General features: G+C 51.4%; 1 protein-coding gene across 1 annotated transcript in view; it reads left to right on the top strand.

The window, feature by feature from the left end:
- The first annotated feature begins 578 nt into the window (after nt 1-578).
- The window catches only part of KSR1 (kinase suppressor of ras 1), a 150,387-nt gene continuing 133,533 nt past the window's right edge, over nt 579-17,432 (top strand). Inside the window, exon 1 of the mRNA XM_089900759.1 lies at nt 579-960. Coding sequence (XP_089756885.1) covers nt 730-960 — 231 coding nt within the window. The 5' untranslated portion in view covers nt 579-729. The remainder of the gene's footprint in view (nt 961-17,432) is intronic.

Below are 17,432 nucleotides of genomic sequence, written 5' to 3'. Positions count from 1 at the left end.
GACAATCGGGAGTCCAGTAATTTGCGAACCACCTACAGGACAAGTACCTTAGGCCCCTTCCCACTAGATGGCGGCCCCTAAATCCACACAGTAATTCTGAAACCTCCACTGTCTCTGTCTTCCAGGGTTCCGCTGCGGTCGAGGAATTGCAGGAGGCGAAACTCCCTCCCGTCCAACGGGCCGCCGGCTCCTACCTCGCCCCATCCGGGGGGTCGCGGGAAGTCCCCAGCCCGGAGGAGGGATGGGGAGGAGGCGGGGGTGGGCGGGGAGATGCGGCTCCCCAGGCTTCGGGCGCCGGGGGAGGAGCTGGCGCGGAGCAGCCACTGCCGGGGCGCAGAGGCGGGGCGCTCCCGCACAGCCTGTGCCCACAGCGGAAGGGAAGGCCGGGACCTAGGGTCGCTTGAGCCGGCGGGGACCCCGAGGGCGCGGGCGGCGGCAGGTGCGCGGCGCGGACTACAAGTCCCAGCATGCCCAGCTGCTCTGACCCAGCCCCCGCTGCCACTTAAAGGCTCCCGGAGCCTCAGCCGTCGGGTCGCCGCGGCTTTCGCTTTGCCGCCGCGGCTGGGCGGGAGGGAGAGGCGGGCTCGGCGGCCGGCGGGCTTGCGTCCTGGCTCCGGCAGCGTCGAGGGGCGCTCCTCGGCCAGCCCTCCCGGCTAAGGGATTCCCTTCCGAGGCGCCCGCGCCCCCGGGCTCCCCGCCTCGGCCACCCCGCGGCCCCGATGCCGAGGCATGGATAGAGCGGCGCTGCGCGCGGCGGCGATGGGGGAGAAGAAGGAGGGCGGCGGCGGGGGGGACGCGGCGGCCCCAGATGGGGGCGCCGGGGCCGCGGCCAGCCGGGCGCTGCAGCAGTGCGGGCAGCTCCAGAAGCTCATCGACATCTCCATCGGTAGCCTGCGCGGGCTGCGCACGAAGTGCGCCGTGTCCAACGACCTCACCCAGCAGGAGATACGGACCCTGGAGGTAAGGGGCCGCGGCGCCGGAGAAACGGGGGCCCGCGCTGGGTCTGAGGAGGCAGGGGTCGGCAGCCCGGGAAGCGCCCCAGCGCCTCCCTCGCTGCTCCAGGTCACTCCTTCCTCAGTTGCATCCTTAAGCCCGGTCACCTCCTTTGCGTCGGCCGGAGGACCCGGGACCAGCCCCTCACCTTGGGCGGGATTTGGGGGGAGGGGCGTAGTGGGACCTGGGAGGGAGGCTGGAGGAGCCCGCGGGCGGGATGGGCGGCGCACGGACATCCCCTGCCGCCCCCCCTCCGCCCCCACCCCATTTCTAGCTCGCTCGGCCGCAGGACTCATTCTCCCACTGAGTCACGTGCTGGACTTTTCCCTGGGTGACTGAGCCCAGCAGCTGTGGGCCGGGGTGACTGGGCGGGAGGAGGTCCCCCTGAAGTGTGAGCGCAGGCCCGTCGTTCTCTGCCTTACCCTCACGCCCCAGACTTTGTCTGTCTCTTCCTTTGCTCTTCTCCAGGTTCTTGTCTGCCGCTTATCAGTGTTTGATGAAACTGCATTTTTGCCTTTCAGACGTTGGGTGCTTCTCTTTCGCACTGCCACAGCATTTCACTGCTCTACCCACCGACACCCCCCCGCCCCCCGCCCCCCCCACCCCCCCACCCCCCGCTATTGGACTTTGGTTTAGGAACAATTATGCTGAGGACCAAAGGCTTTGATGGGAAGATGACACTATTTAAGGGGTTTTCTGGTGGAGACAGCCTCCAGTGTAAAGAAGAAATAAGATGCAGGCCTTACTGTCTCAAATTATAGCTGGGAAGTGCAGTATTAAAAGGATTTGAAAGAATCAACCAAAAGCGTTGTTGGGTTCTCAGAAGGGGGAGTCTCCCCCTCCCCCATACATAATAGAGGGAAACTAGTGCATTCCCAACTTGCTTTTGTCCAGAGGCTGGGAAGACTGTGAAATTCCAGGCACCACGTAGTAGCTGCTCTGCCTCTTTCCACCTTGCACTGACACATCTGGCCTGCTGCACATCTGGAGATGTTTTGTTTTATTAGAACCTGAACTCCTCATCCTACACCCTCCATACCCTCTTATTGCTGATTGCCTCTGCTAGCAATCATAGGGCCAGCGGGTGATTTGTGGCAGTCATTACAAGACCCAGTCCTCTGTGCACACCACAAGCCTGAATCCCTGTTTGATCCAAAATGCTCGAGAGTGACTTCTTTTTTATTAATTAATTTATTTTTGGCTGTGTTGGGTCCTCATTGCTGCGCGCGGGCTTTCTCTAGTTGTGGCGAGCGGGGGCTACTCTTCGGGCTTCGCATTGCAGTAGCTTCTCTTGTTGGGGAGCACGGGCTCTAGGCGCACGGGCTTCAGTAGTTGTGACTTGTGGGCTCTAGAGCGCAGGCTCAGTAGTTCTGACACACGGGCTTAGTTACTCTGCGGGATGTGGGATCTTCCTGGACCAGGTCTCGAACCCATGTCCCCTGCATTGGCAGGTGGATTCTTAGCCACTGCGCCATCAGGGAAGTCCCCTTGGGAGTGACTTCTGTCCTTCAGTTTTATTTTCTTAAAAGCTACAAAACCAGGGACATGGGAAGCATCTAATCAGCGCTGGTTATTATTATTTTTGTTACAGTCGCTATAGCCGTTTCGACCAGGGTTTTACTTAAAAAACCAACCAACCAGCAACCCCCCGTCCCCGCCCCCCCCGCCCCAGTCCCTCCTGCATGCATGCTGCTGTTTTCCAAGCGGCGAGAGAAACTGGTTTCTTGAACATAGCCGGGTGTGTTTGCCCAGCTAAGTTCAGTTTTTAAACTGACACAATATGGGGCCTGTGTGGCTTCGTTCTGGGAGGAGGGGTCGTTGTCCTGCAGCATGTGTCTTGTTGGACGCTATGTTGTTGGGATGATAGGACGTTCTCTGTTGGCCTCTCTTGGATTCTCCCCGCGTCGCTCTGAAGTGCTCTTGGTTTGCAGATTGGACCCGGGAGAAAAAGTGTGGCTCTTTCTCTGGAAATGGCGCCTTGCCTTCTCTGTACCCTGCCTTCCAAAGTCTCTCATTTTTACCAAGGTGTGGCATCAGGACACTCCAGAGCATCCCCTTATTTAGGTCTCTGACCTGGTTTATTTGGTAGCCTCCCTTCTGAGTGTTTACTGGATGATTGGCTCTGGTCGCCAGAAACCCATCCAAAGGTCCAAAGGGGATTTGCAGTGGGAACGGGAACGAGTACCCAGCTCCCTGTCCTCTCCACTCTGCTGTAGGTTCGGGTCCACCCTACTCCCTGAAAAGGCAGGACCTGGGCTGTTTGGGGGAATGGGACTTTATACCCCAGGATCTAGTTCCCTAGGCCTCAGCCTCCTTACTTGAACAAGGGGGTTGGAGTGGGTCTCTGCGGGCTCTCGTGGCTCTAAATTCTGTGGTTTAGTGAAGGGGCCTCAGTTGGGTTGAATCAGATGTTTGTTATGCACGCCACTGTGTAAGAATATCCATGATTAAGAATTGTTCTAAAATCCAGATTTACCAGACTGATAAAATAGGGGGAAAGTTTATTACTCAAAGAATCCTGACCTTTGGGGCAGTGTGGCAGGCGGAAAGCCCATGGCTTGGAAATCTGGTCCTGGTTCTATCTGTCTGACCTTGGTCAAGTCCCATGACTTCTGAATCTCAGGCTTTCCCATCTGTAAAATGGGCATGAGTCTACTTAAACCTGCAACCTTGTCGTGAGTCTGTAAGTCCGCATGCTTTCTACCAAGAGATTCTGCCCGTGAACTTTCCTCCTGAGGGTCCAATGCATTCATGCCACAGGCCACATTTAGGGGAAGGCACTTTGACACCTTGCTCTTATTTCCTAGAGGTGGGTGAGACAGGCCAGGAACCAATCCCAGCAGCCTGTGCTGAGGTCAGGCAGGGTAGTGGTGATGTCCATTCTGGCTTTCTTTCCTGTTCTGCAGGCTCCTCTCACATTCCAGGCCAGGGCCCCCAGAGACAGGACTTGCAACATTCGATTCCTGGCTTTTGAAGAAGGGGCTGACCAGAGGGCTTGGCTTACGCAAGCACGCCAGACTTACAGAATCTGAGGAACTCCAGCCCACCCTGGTCCTCATTGAGTAAGCCCTCAGTGAGGTGCCTCGGGAAGTCCCAGACCTCCGGCCCCACTGCTGGTGCCTGATTGTAGGTCGGATCATGTCTGGGGGTCAGCGTGTCCGGCTGCCCCTCCCTCCTCCACGCAGTGGTCCAGCTTGGATCCAAAAGAGTGGAAGGAGCCAGGGTGTAATGTCTGCCTCCCACCTGCCGGTCAGTGTGCTGGACCCTTCTCAGTCCCCGAAGATTTCCTGGAAATCCACCAACCTTCATCACACGTGTATTTTTTTCTCTCGACATGAGAAGCGGAGGGGGTTAAAATCTGAACCCAGGGTCTGAATCTGTAAACAGAAGTTGGGAGGCCACTGCATCCCAGCAGAACCTGCTGCCCTATCTCCATCAGGCCCTGAGAACTCCACCGAGGCACGGTGGAATGTTCTCGCTCCCCAGATGTGCTCACACAGGGATACCCGGCTGGCCTCAAAGCTGGGCCTGGAGCCCCACGCCAGTTCATTCCCTCATTTGTGCATCCTCTTGGGGCCGAGTCTGTGCCGGGCAGTGGGGAGATAGTGGTGCCTCACGAAGATGCACGTTTTGTGGGCACTGTAACTTTGCCTTATCCTGCCAGCCTCCTGGTACTTTCCAGAGACAGGCCTTGGCACACCGAGGCTTCCCATCTGGTGCTCTTATGGAGAAAAGTCCCTCCTAAGCAAGCTGACCTAGAGAAAGGGGTCCCCAAAGGGCCTCGACCTTTGCTCAGCTCTGCTGTGGCAGAGGTCAGAGCCCTGTGGTGTGGAGGGCCTGAGCTCTCCCTGTGGTCCTCTCCCCTGCCCCTCGGAGCACCTGGATGGTGGAAGTGCTGGGAGAGGAGAGGGGTGCCATGGGTGCTTACAGAGCAAGTACTCGGGGCGTGTGTGGACGTGCATTCACTCAACAAACCTGCAGTTATTACTGATTTGCCTGATGAGCTGCTCACTGCCACCACCCTGGCAAGGATTCTGAGGTAGGTAGGATGCTTTCCTGGTGTTTGGGGATGCTTTCAGTCCAATGGGGGAGGCAGACAGGCAAACAGTAGTGACTCCAGCACCACGGCCTGCTGAGAGCGATTTGGAATTGGGAATGTGACCGGACGGTTGTCCAGTCCAACTCCTGCTTTTCTGGGAAATACTCCCAGAGTCTTGCTGGCGACTTGTCCCACGTCACACGCCCCTGGCAGAAATGAGAGTGGAGCCTGGGTTCCCTCTCCCCACCCAGCCCCTGCCTCAGAGTGGGGCTTTTCTCTGCTTTTGCTCTACCCCGTAGTTTTAACCTTCTGCTGAAGGCTTTCACTCCAGCTGTCCCCGGAGGGAGCCAGAGCTGGGGCACTGTTTCCCTTGGTGTCTGCTTTCGCCTTGGCAATTTTTTTCCTGGTGAAACTTGCCACCGGTGATCCTCGGAGGCAGTCTGGAGAGGGACCTGTAGTTCCCAAGACTGGGGAGGCCTGCGGGGCGCTGGAGGGAGGCCTTATCAGATCTGCAGCCCAGGTTAGCCTGAGTGCCAGGAGGCCTCTGGTTTGCTGCCTGGGGACAGTGATGGGAATGCCTCCTTCCACGCCAGGTTAGCTCAAAATCCAGGAAAGCCGCATTCCCCACCGCAAGTATTCTGGACCTGCCTGGCCTCTGTGGTCCCGAGAGGGACGGCGAAGGCCCTGGTCCTTGGTGGCAGTGTCTGCAGTGGTTGTGCTGGTGGTGGGAAGTAACAATGCCTGTGACCAAGTCTCTCTCAGCTATGCTTTTTAAAAAGAACATCCTTTCAGAATAGGCTGATTGGAATCTTTTTCTACATCCAGTTCAAAGGGAAAGCTGAGTAGAGGTGCATTCGGGGTCATGGGAAGGCCCTTCGAGCATAGCGAGGGCAGACGTGGAACGAGGAACCCTCTCGGTCGCCTGTTCTGTGCTAGGCTTTTGGCATATGTTCCCCATTTAACCCTCACATGGACCCTGTGAGGTTTTCTCCCCATTCTGCGGTTAAGGACATTGCGGCTCAGAGGGATTGAGAGACTGAGTTAGTAGGTGGTGCAACCTGCATTGACTGGTCTTCGGTACTCATGTTCTGAACTTCGCAACAGCTTCTAGAAACCACAGTGGAGGGGACGGTTTCTGGTCAGGGTTGTGACGGCTGAGCCCAAGGAAGTGGCCGGTAACAAAAAGGGCTGGCCCAGGACCACTTGGTGGCTCAGTTCCAGATGACCGGGCCTTCTGGCGGCCACGCCAGGCTGTGCAGCCTCTGAGCTCGGGCTGGGGGCCGCTTCCCTAAAGTGCAGGCCAGCACATCCTCAAAGATGGGTCTCTGTCGGCGAACTGTGATGCAATCGCTCTGTGTCGGTCTCAATCTGAGAAATGAGAAGCTGCCTAGAGATCATCTTACTCATAATTGTTTTAATGGATACCTGCCTTATCGTCTACGCGTAATTCCTCTGGTAAGCGCTACGTTCTTTAACTTTCCAGTTGTATTAAAATATCTTAAAATACACATAATGATATGTGCTCACTATTAAAAAGAAAATTCAGTTGAATAAAAATAAAAACCACCCATAATGCCACCTCTCAGAGTTAATTCTTGTTAACATTTGGCTATATAAATTCTTCTAGTGTTTTTATCCTCTGTATTTGCATACAAATGTAGATGGCCGGGGGACTTCCCTGGTGGTCTAGTGGATAAGACTCCATGCCCCCAATGCAGGGGAACCAGGTTCCATCCCTGGTCAGGGAACTAGATCCCACATCTAGCTGCAGCTAAGACCCGGCACGGGCAAATTAAAAAAAAAAAAAAAAAAAAGTACATGAATGTATTCGTGGAGCGCAGCGTGCTCATTGCCTTGTAAATGTCTTCTGTCTGCACCAGTACCCACAGATATACACCATCGCCGGTCATGGCTGCATCGTGTGGTCATATCATAAATTCATTGAACCTGTCCCCACTTGTCAGCCATTCAGGGTGTTTCCACGTCTTGCTGTTATAAACCTTGCTGCAGTTGAGTGCGTGAGTGCATTCCTAGAAGTGGAATTTGCTGGGTCAAAGTGTATTAACACATTTAACAGCAGCCCTATTCTTTGAAATCTTTAGGGCCTGATATGTTTCCCCTACCCCACTCCCCAGCAGGAGTGCCAGGATTTTCAAAATGGCAGCCTTCATGCGTTTAGCCCTTTGCCACTGGATCTGTGTCCACCTCGAGGGCGAGGTGTGTGAACAGGAGACGGGACGTGGGGCCCGTGGCTGAGGTTCTGGGTTCTGGGTCAAGGATTATGGATTCTAGTTTTGTGGTTACCCGTAGCAAGGGGTGGGGGGGCCTGGACTGACCATTTAGAAAAGGGATCTTTCCTTACTCCCATGCAGCAAAGCGGGGGCTGGATGTCAGGGCTCTGTGTCCAGGGACTGGTCACTTCTGGGCAGTGCACAGCCATATGGTGAAGTTTTCATCACCTGAGGCTCATGAAAGGCATCTCAGTGAACAGTAAGCTCGGTTTCATCACCGACCACAAATACTGATCAGAGCGCTATTTGGGGTGCCTTGGCTTTGGGGTTGATTTAATAGAGTCATGGGTTCCTAAGGTAAGTGGGCTACGAAGGTCTTGGAATTCTCATCTGGTCCAGCCCTCTCATCTGCAGGTGAGGAAACAGCGCCCAAAGGGGAAGTGACTTGCCAGGAACACATATTAGGTTATGAGCCTGAACAAAACAAAGAGTGGAGGAGAGACAGGTGCTTATAAGGGAGCACTAAGTGGGGAGTCAGACCTGAGAGCTCACGCCCTGGAGTGAGACATTATACCACCTTGACCAACGGCAAAACAGCAGGCTGCTATCCCACTCTCCTATGTTGGGGGCAGGGGGAGGGGGTCCTCAGCCTCAAGACGTTTCCTGCAGGAGGAAGCAAATGGGTTTGTTTTCCCAGCCCCATCTCAGTGTCTTAGGGACCCTGGGGACTGGAGAGATTCTTGGGGAGCAGGCTGGGGTGTCCAGTGGGTGGGGCCTTTTTTGAAAGCCAGCTTGCCCAGTGGGCTGGCTCAGCCCAGGTGGCCTGTCCGAGTCTTTGAACCTGACCTGACTGTACTTACAAGGGCTTCTCATCCTTCCAGTGAAAGATCCTCTGGGACTTGGGTGGGTGAACATTTTCTCCTATAAGGGTTGGGTTTATGTCCTAAATTTGTGCAGATTTTACATTCGATACCATGATATTATACAGTGTTTACCATTTTGCTTCCAGAAGATACAGCCTTTTGATCCAATGTCTTTGTGTCCATATGACATTCTCCCCTGTTCCAGACCCCAGGTGGGGATGCAGAGCCATACCCTGGGGACAGATGTTGGGATCAAAAATGCTTTGTCATTTATTCCCAGTTAACGATTGTTTCTCATCTGCATTGAAGAAGTTTTAATTCAAACTGCCGCCACATACAAAACCTATATATTTATATATATCTGTATTTCTCTGTCATCCTGGCCTTGGTGGCCAACTGTGTGTTTTAACTGGGCGGATTGCCTTTGAAAATAACGGAGCTGAAGTCATCCTGTTTGCTTGCCGTTTTTCTCCCCCCTTTCATTTTTCCACCTTCAGAATAATTGCAAGAATGAATTAAGAGTTGTGCTTAAAATTTAAAACAGGGCCAAGGGAGAAAGCATAATGCATTATGTGGAATAGACCAGCCATGGTTAGGAAAAATAACTTTTCATACAGCATAAACTGTAGACATGACTCTGCAATATATTGATCATGAGGGTTTTGCTTTCTGCAAAGCTGATGAGATAAGCTGCTTATAGAGTGGTGGAGCTTTTCTTTGACAAGGCACCTGGAGGTATTGAGTCCCAATTGAGCCAAATCATTTGGGTTGGGTTTTGTTATGGATTAGCAGAACCGGCTTCATTCATGGTATGCAGAGTTTTGCTGGCCACAAAAAGAAAGTTACAGGTCTATTTAAAAAGTGACCTGAGTGTTCTCATGCATGGGGCACGATCCCCTCCTCCCAGTCTGGGACCCTTGAAAGGGCTTGCAGCCTTTCTTATACTGTATTCTGCAAGATGCTCTTGTGAAAGAAAGCTTCAAGTAGCTGCGTCAGCTATTTTCCTCCTGGTGATTCCTGAAGATGAAGATTAGTGTTTTAAAGGCTCTGAGAAGTCCTGCAGCAAGGATTCCCAAACTTACTTGTCCAGGGCATCTTCTCTCCTCTGAACACAGTTGGGAAAACATGAACGGGGAAGAGACAAGAAATGGTAGGTGTAGTTTCAACTACTGTTTTTTTTTATGATACTGAGGTTCCATTTGAGGTTCCAGTTAAAATTGGGTAGGTTGAGGAGAGGCTAGTGACCCCATACACTTATCTAGTTGTGCAAAGTTGCCTTTTGTCAAGGGAGGTACTTTCCAAAGGGAGACAGATTGTGTTCTGGGTACCACACTACCCACTTAGAGACAGATTTCACTTAATCCTCCCAACAAGATGAGGAAGACGTACCCAGAGAGGTTTATATGTCTGGAGTCCTCGAGTCCTACCTCTTCCTGGCCCCACTGGCCAGTTAGCCTGGTGCCAAGGGCACACTCACTCAGGGTCTGCCAGGAACCTCCTGACCCCAATGGTGGCAGCAAACAATCCAGGAGAAATGCAAATGTCTGTGGGTGTGTTTGAGCCTGGGGCTGTGGAGGGCAGGGGAAGGGCTGGGCTGCAGGCGAGGAATGCTTTTTGAAACAAAAAAGGAAATACTGGCTCAGAATGGAAAGGAAAGGAAGCAGCTTCCTGTTTCTGGTGCTGGCTTTTACAAGGAGGAGCTCTCTCTAGCTCCTTGGCCAGTGGAGGCCTGGGCTGGCTGGGACCACTCCGGGTACACTAGACAGACACACGGCTCCCACACTGCTGCCTGAGGGCTCAGAAATAGGGGCTGGGTCCACCCCTTTTCATTTTCCCCAGGTAACTGATCAAATGGATGTGTGGTTTTCAAAATGAGTATTTATACATGTTATTAAATAGATGTGTCGCAATACCTGACATTTCCCGAGAGCTTACTCCATGCCTGGCCCCCTTCTTAGGAGTCTTATGTGACATTTACTCCTTGCAACGACCTTGTGAGGAAGGTTCTACTGTTATTCCCATTTTACAGATGAAGAAACTGAGGGTGCAGAGAGGTTGAGTGACTTGCCCAGAGTCATACAGCCAAGGAAAGACTAAGCTGTGACTTGAGCCCAGACCGTTTTAATTACCTGCTGGCACAGCCGGACTTGCATTTACAAACTCCTCATCCACCTAGAAAATCTGTTTGCACAGAATAATTTTTTTTAAAGACCCGTGGCTTTTATCTGGCTCCAGAGGGCAAGTCCCAAAGCCTGCGTCAGACCCTTAGTGATTCTTAGGTGAAATGCCTGGTCTGAGTTTTCATCTTTAAAAAAAACTTTACTATGGAAAGGTTGAAACATGTACATTGTTGAGCCACAACTACTAAGCCTGTGCTCTAGAACCCACGAGCCACGACTACTGAAGCCCGTGCACATAGAGCCCGTGCTCCGCAACAAGAGAAGCCACCGCAGTTAGAAGCCCGTGCACTGCAACGAAGAGTAGCCCCCACTCGCCACAACTAGAGAGAAAGCCCGTGCGCAGCAACGAAGACTCAACGCAGACAAAAATAAATAAAAATAAATTAAAAAAATTAAAAACTAAAAAAAATAAAATTTCCCCTGAAGCTTACTGTGGCGTCTGGCAGCCCACACATTACAGGAAGGTCATCTGGTTCTGTAAGGTGACACTCCTGCTGCACCGAAAGCTGTTCTCACGTGGCAGAGTCAGGGAATGTCCACGGCCTTGCTTATTCCCACAGCCCCGCCTGAGACCGACCCCACCGAGTCACATTGCGACTGGCCCGACTTCCAGGCCACTCTTCTCCATATTCTAGTATCTCCTCTTCTACTTTTCTTTCTTTTTTTTTTTAATATAAATTTATTTATAATATTTGTTTATTTTTGGCTGCGTTGGGCCTTCGTTGCTGCGAGCGGGCCTTCTCTAGTTGTGGCGAGCGGGAGCTACTCTTTGCTGTGGAGCACAGGCTCTAGGTGCGTGGGCTTCAGTAGTTGTGGCATGCAGGCTCAGTAGTTGTGGCTCATGGGCTCTAGAACGCAGGCTCAGTAGTTGTGGCTCACTGGCTTAGTTGCTCCATGGCATGTGGGATTTTCCTGGACCAGGGCTTGAACCCGTGTCCCCTGCATTGGCAGGCAGATTCTTAACCACTGCACCACCAGGGAAGCGCCTCCTTTTCTACTTTTCCTTGTTGCTTTATCCACACGTCATGAGATGAGTGTATTTCAGCTAACATTTACTGAGCACCATGGTGTGTGCGCCCTGGGAGGAGAGTTGGCAAGCACAGGCAGACCCTCTCTCCAAGGAGCTCCTGGCAAACCCTCATCTCTGCGATTCTGGCCTAAAAATGAGGTCCAGTACCCACGAAGGGGCTTCCTTGCCCTTCATGGTTCTTCTCATGGTTCTGTTCAGTCCTCCTGAAGCCTGGTCTTGCCCGCCACTCTTAACATTTCTTTCTTCTGTGGTCTCTTGCCCCCAGCAGACGTGGTTTTCTTTGTTGCTTTCTGTTTGTTTCATTTTGTTTTGTTTGGGCTGTATTCTCCCAAATGTTTCTCAATGTGTTGCTTTTGGCCAGCTGCTTCAGATCTTTGAGTTTGGCCTCAAACACAGTCATGATGTCATTATGGGAAAGGATGGTCTTGGGCACTTAGTAGGACATTGAGGGCTGCATCAGGACTTCAGGGTGTGCCTGGGTTCTGGGGGGAGAAGGTCACAGTCACCTCCTGACTCCATTCCTTGCTAGCTCTGTGACCTGGGGCAAGTTCCGTAGCTCTCTGAACCTCAGTTTTCTTGTTCGTTTAAAGGGGATAAGAATAGGTGTATTTTAGACTCTTGTAGGAGTTACTGAGATACGGAAAGTGTGCTGCATGGTACTTAGAAGGGATTCAGTATTTTTTTTAACCTCCGCTCACTTAGTATTATTCTAGAACACTTGTCCATGTTTCTCTGTTATCTTCCTTTTGGCCCTTTTAATCGCTGCATGATATCTCATCCAGTGGGTATGCTGTAATTTGCCAAAACATTTCCCCTGTTATCGGACATTTTGGTTGTTTCCAGATTTCTGCTGGTATAAACAACGTGACTGGAGTCATCTTTGTACAGGCACCTCTTTAGTTTTGTTCCTATTCTGAATTCATTTCCTTGGGATAATTCCCAGGAATGGAATTACCGGGTCAGAGAGCATGGGTATTTTTTGTGATGGGAGTTGCAAGACTGTCCTCCATTTTCTGTTTTTTTTTTTTGAAGAGGTTGGGGGTAGGAGTTAATTAATTAATTAATTAATGTTTGCTGTGTTGGGTCTTCGTTTCTGTGCGAGGGCTTTCTCTAGTTGTGGCAAGCGGGGGCCACTCTTCATCGCGGTGCGCGGGCCTCTCGCTATCGCGGCCTCTCTTGTTGTGGAGCACGGGCTCCAGACGCGCAGGCTCAGTACTTGTGGCTCACAGGCCCAGCAGCTCCGCGGCATGTGGGATCCTCCCAGACCAGGGCTCGAACCCGTGTCCCCTGCATTAGCAGGCAGATTCTCGACCACTGAGCCAGCAGGGAAGCCCCATTTTCTGTTTTTTGAATGATAGCTCTCTTAAAATTTGTACTCCTGGTTGACTAGCTCATTTTTTTCTTTGTAATCCTTTTTGATCTCTGTGCCTTTCCTCTCCTACCTGGCCATTTTTGGGGGGCCTTGTTAAATCATTTCCCATCTTCCTTTTTTTAAAAAACATCTTTATTGAGTTATAATTGCCAAATAAAATTGTAAGACATTTAAAGTGTGCAAATCATTCTCCATCTTGAATTTGCTATTTATTTCTATTTTCTGCCCATTCATTTATTGACTGTTTATTGAGCATGTACTGTGTGCCTGGTTTTAAGTACTGGGAAAAGAGCGGTGAAGAAGACCAAGCGGTTCCTTTAATGGAAAGAGAAAGATAAAAAAACAGCCAATAGATAGAGAAAAGTGGCCTGAGCAAAAGAACACTGCAAGTGGGTTAGTGCTGGGGTGGGGAGAAGGCTGCTGCTTTAGATTGGGTCGTCAGGAAAGCTTTCTTCCGAGAGAAGGTTTGAGCTGAGTCTTAAAAGATGAGAGGGCAGTAGTAGCCTTGTGAAAACCCGGGTGAAGAGTATTCCAGGCAGAGGCACCAGCATGTACAAGAGCCCTGAGGCAGAAATGAACTTGTTGAAAGGAGGCCAGTATGCCTGGAACACAGTGGGAAGTGGTGGTCCATGAGGGCTGTGGTCCTCCATGGCCTCAGGGAGGTTGCCTGGGGCTACGTCCCTCAAGTTGGGCCTCAAGAATTAATGCACTAATTCAACAAGGAGTTGTTGCACCCCCCAGTTATGTGCCAGGCACTGTTGTGGGATATGAGAGTGAATGAGAAAGTCAGCTCAGCGGGGGCGTTTGTAGATGAGTGAACTCATGGAAGGCGCCGGTGAGGTGTGAATGGAGGCCCACCGTGCCAGCCGGCCGGCTCATCTCTGCATCCTGAGATGTGCGGGGACTCGGGAAATATTTCTTGATTTGAACCAAGCTGTGCTCCGCGCTGCTAGCCTTCACTGTGGCAACTGAAACTCAGTTGTCTGCTGTTAGGTCTGGCAGTCTCAGCCTGCCAGGGAAGGGGCCCCAAGGACTGAGGTTGCCAGCTCAGAAGTGGGGCTGCCGATATCAGGTATGAGTATCTAGGCACCCCTTATGGGAAATGAGCCTGCGAAGTAGACGTGGGAAAGCCCCTGTTTACCGTGCTGCCCTGCCCCGATCTTCCCTGAAGGGGGACTCTGATTTGTAACTCTCGTTGGAAATGTAGACTTGGGGACTTTGTGCTTGTCATCATTTTCTTTTCTTAGGGTGGGGCAAAGAGAGGGGTTCCCAAACTTTGGGACAGCCTATACACCTAGTGAGCTGTGACCATGTGGCAGTTCCAGGAAATGGGCCTGGTGGAAGACGTTGGCTGCCATTTTGTTTGGAGGTGACTCATGAGGACAGGTCCTCTGATGCCATTGAATTGGGGCCAACTTTAACCAGGCTTAACCTGCTCCTTGGGCTCCTTGCATGTGAACTTGTGGCCAGATGGGGAGGGAAGGCTGGATCCTAGGAATATAATAACTCGGGCTCCCCACGCCCTCCTCTCCCAGTCACGGCGAATCTGAGATAGACTCGCCCAATGTTTACAGGAGATTTCTCAGTTGGCTGCTCGGTAACGGCAACCTTATTCGCCCACTCCGGCTGGGGAAGTAAGGCCCAAGGTCACAGTAATCTGTGGAGCTGGGGTTCAGATCTAGACTCGTCTGATTTGACACTTGCGTTCATTTCATTGCATCCCCTCAGAAACCCGCTTGACCTTGAGTCTTGTCTGGAGCAGAGAGAGGTCAGCTTTGGTAACGCTCAGCATTTTGGAATAAATAACGCTATGTGGAAAAGGGTCTGAAAATCTCTCCATTTGCATGCCATTTGGACGGGATTACCTCAAAGTTGTAAAGAGGGCGAGATGACCACAGCATCAGAGTCCAGATTAGCAGGTGATCGTTTGCAGAGGTGGACGCTCCTGACTGAGGAGGAAGATGGAGAGAAAAGCATCCTGGGTGGGGAGGAGGGGGAGGCAGGTTCAGAGCGAAGGCTCTTCCCCGATTCCATCTCAGAGAACTTGGCTTCTGTTTTGAAGCGCTCTGGTTAGAAAGGATAACGTAGTTGTTAGCACTGGGCAGCACCGGGGCCTGAGGGACAGGACATGCAGGCACGGTTGTCTTTTAAATGTTGGCGAATCTTAGGAGAAAGAAGGTGATGAGTTCCCCGGGGAGATCCCCCCTGGTGGCCGTGACTCATCCTGGCCAGGGGGACTGAACAGAGCAAGGACGAATCCATCAGTGAATGGAAACTTGTCTTTTTAGGGGACTGGAATCCTTTTCTGTTGTGGTTGGCCTGGTGGTTTATGAGGAGAGGTGAGCATTTGAGACAGAGCGCTGGGCCACTCTTGCAGCTGCATCTTTGACAATTTTGAGAGTTTTAGGAAGTAGTTCTAAAAAAGAAAAAAGAAAAGAAAAGAAACCAAAAGCTAAAGACATCGTTACTTGCAATACCCGTGTGCAGACTGCCATGTGGGCTGTGAGTTGCCGTGTGATTAATGGAAACTGGCTCACTGGCACAGTTCATTTGTACCCTCCCCCACCTTTTGTGGCCCCTGAGCTGGAGAGGACTTCCAACTGTTCTCAGAAAAAGACTTAGGTGGCCTCAAATGACCAGACCTTGTCTTGGGCATCTAACAGCTAAAACTAAACTTCCCCTCTGGCCCTGTTTGGTTTAAGCAGTTTCCTGGCCTGGCAGGATTTGTTTTCTTAGCACCTGTCTCGTCAAAGTTCCCATCCCACTCGTCACAGCAGACCGACCCCTGCCATCCTGTGGCTGCCAGAGGAGGCAGTCAGACACGCTGTTCCCCTGGGGAAATGGAGCCAAAGTGGCCCACTGGGGTGCACTGTTTGGGCTCGCCGCTCCTGTCTTCTCTTCCCCATTTTGATCACAGGATGCGTGCTTGGCCTTATTCTAGAAAGCTCTGCTGGTTCATGGGCTGCTTCTATTTGGAGGAAAGGCCAGGTGGGTGAGCTGCAGCCGGTAGTAGTAGGTAAGAGGACAGGTTCTGGTGCTTGATGACCTGGGTTCAAACTCTGCTTCCTTCCTGGCTAAGCTTGTGTGTCTTTGGGCAAATTGCTTAACCCGTCTGAGCAACAGTTTTCTCATCTGTAAAATGGAGATTATAATAGAATTGTTTCATAGTAAGTGAGATGAGCCATGTAAAGCACAATGCCTGGCACAGAGTAAACATCTTTTTATATATTATATTACTGGTTTTTTCTTTCAACAAGTATTTAGTTAGCATCCACTCTGAGTTGGACACCCACTGTGGGGTGGCCACTCTCAAACGGGGAAGTAACTGAACGAAATTGACAAAAAGTTCAGCTCTGTGGAACTTGGGTTTTGGTGTTAGGAGGAGACGTTCAGACAATAAGTCAGTGAGTGAAATATATTGTTTGTTAAATGGTGAATGTGCTATGGAAAAAAATGAAAGCAGGAAGAGGACCGAGGCGAGGAGTGGTTTAATTTTAAATGAGGGGTCAGGATGGCTTTGCAGAAAAGGTAATGTTTGAGTAAAGATCTCAGCAGGGTGAGAGGGACTCCCTGGGGATGCATTTGGGGAAGGGTTTTGGAAACTGAGGTCCAAAACGTGCAGAGGTGGAGGGAGTTGCCTGCGGTGCTGGGGCCAGGTGAGGCCAAGAGGTGCCCCGGGTGAAACACCTAAGCGGTGCAGCCCTCAGGTGACCTTGAGCCAGGCATCTAGGAGCAACGGAAAAGGGGTGATGAGAAGAGAAGGTTGTGAAAGGTACCAGGGCTACATGTGGGCTCCTCAACGGGCCCAGCCTCCGTCCAGTAGAATCCAAAGGGATTTTGAAACTCAACCCTCATTTCTTATTAAAAAATGGCATTCGGGGGTTGCTACTCACTCACCTGCTACCAAAAGCCCTGTCGCCGACTTACTGAAGGTGCACTGCTTCTGACCACATGGGCGGATGGCGGGGCCCTGGCTGGGGCCCCCTGGGGCCCTGCCACCCATTAAGGACATCATCACGCAGGCGAGCTGCTTTCATTCATTTCACAGCATTTGCTGAGCAGCCATGGTGGTGGATCACGCCCGTACGTCCTGGTATCACCTTGCTCATTTGTAACCCCAGGACGACAGCTACTCCTGGAGTCAGTCCATCCTTCAAGGGAGCTTTCTTAAGGCAATCATTCAGTAGAAGAGAACAGCAACATTTATGAGGGTATTTGCATTATCTGTAATACAGAAAAAAATGAGAATAAGGTAGATGTCCGGTGGCAAGGGGATGGTTAAACATACCGTGATGTGCAGCACACGATGGGTTGTTATACACACAGCCATTAATTATGAAGACTGGGTAGAAACATGACCGTATTTATATTACGTTAAGTGAAAACATAAAGAGTGCAGAACTACAAATGCAGCCTTTGTAGTTATGTAAATATGTAAAACTATGTCTGCAGATGGAAAAAACTAGAAAAGAGTTCTGTGTGTGTGGAACTGTTTTTGGAAAAATTCCATTATGATCGTTAATATTTTCTTTCTTTCTTTTTTTAAATATTTATTTATTTTATTTTATTTTTGGCCACATTGGGTCTTTGTTGCTGTGCGCGGGCTTCTCATTGCGGAGCACGGGCTCTAGGTGCGCAGGCTTCAGTAGTTGTGGCACACGGGCTTCAGTAGTTGTGGCTCGCAGGCTCTAGAGCGCAGGCTCAGTAGTTGTGGCTCACAGTCT

This window comes from Delphinapterus leucas, chromosome 19 (genome assembly GCF_059928025.1).
Source record: "Delphinapterus leucas isolate spDelLeu-1000000601 "Yukka" chromosome 19, BTC_Dleu_Yukka2, whole genome shotgun sequence".
In the NCBI taxonomy this organism is placed as follows: domain Eukaryota; kingdom Metazoa; phylum Chordata; class Mammalia; order Artiodactyla; family Monodontidae; genus Delphinapterus; species Delphinapterus leucas.
Note: the sequence above shows the minus strand (reverse complement) of the source record. Positions and strands in the feature narration are given on the sequence as shown.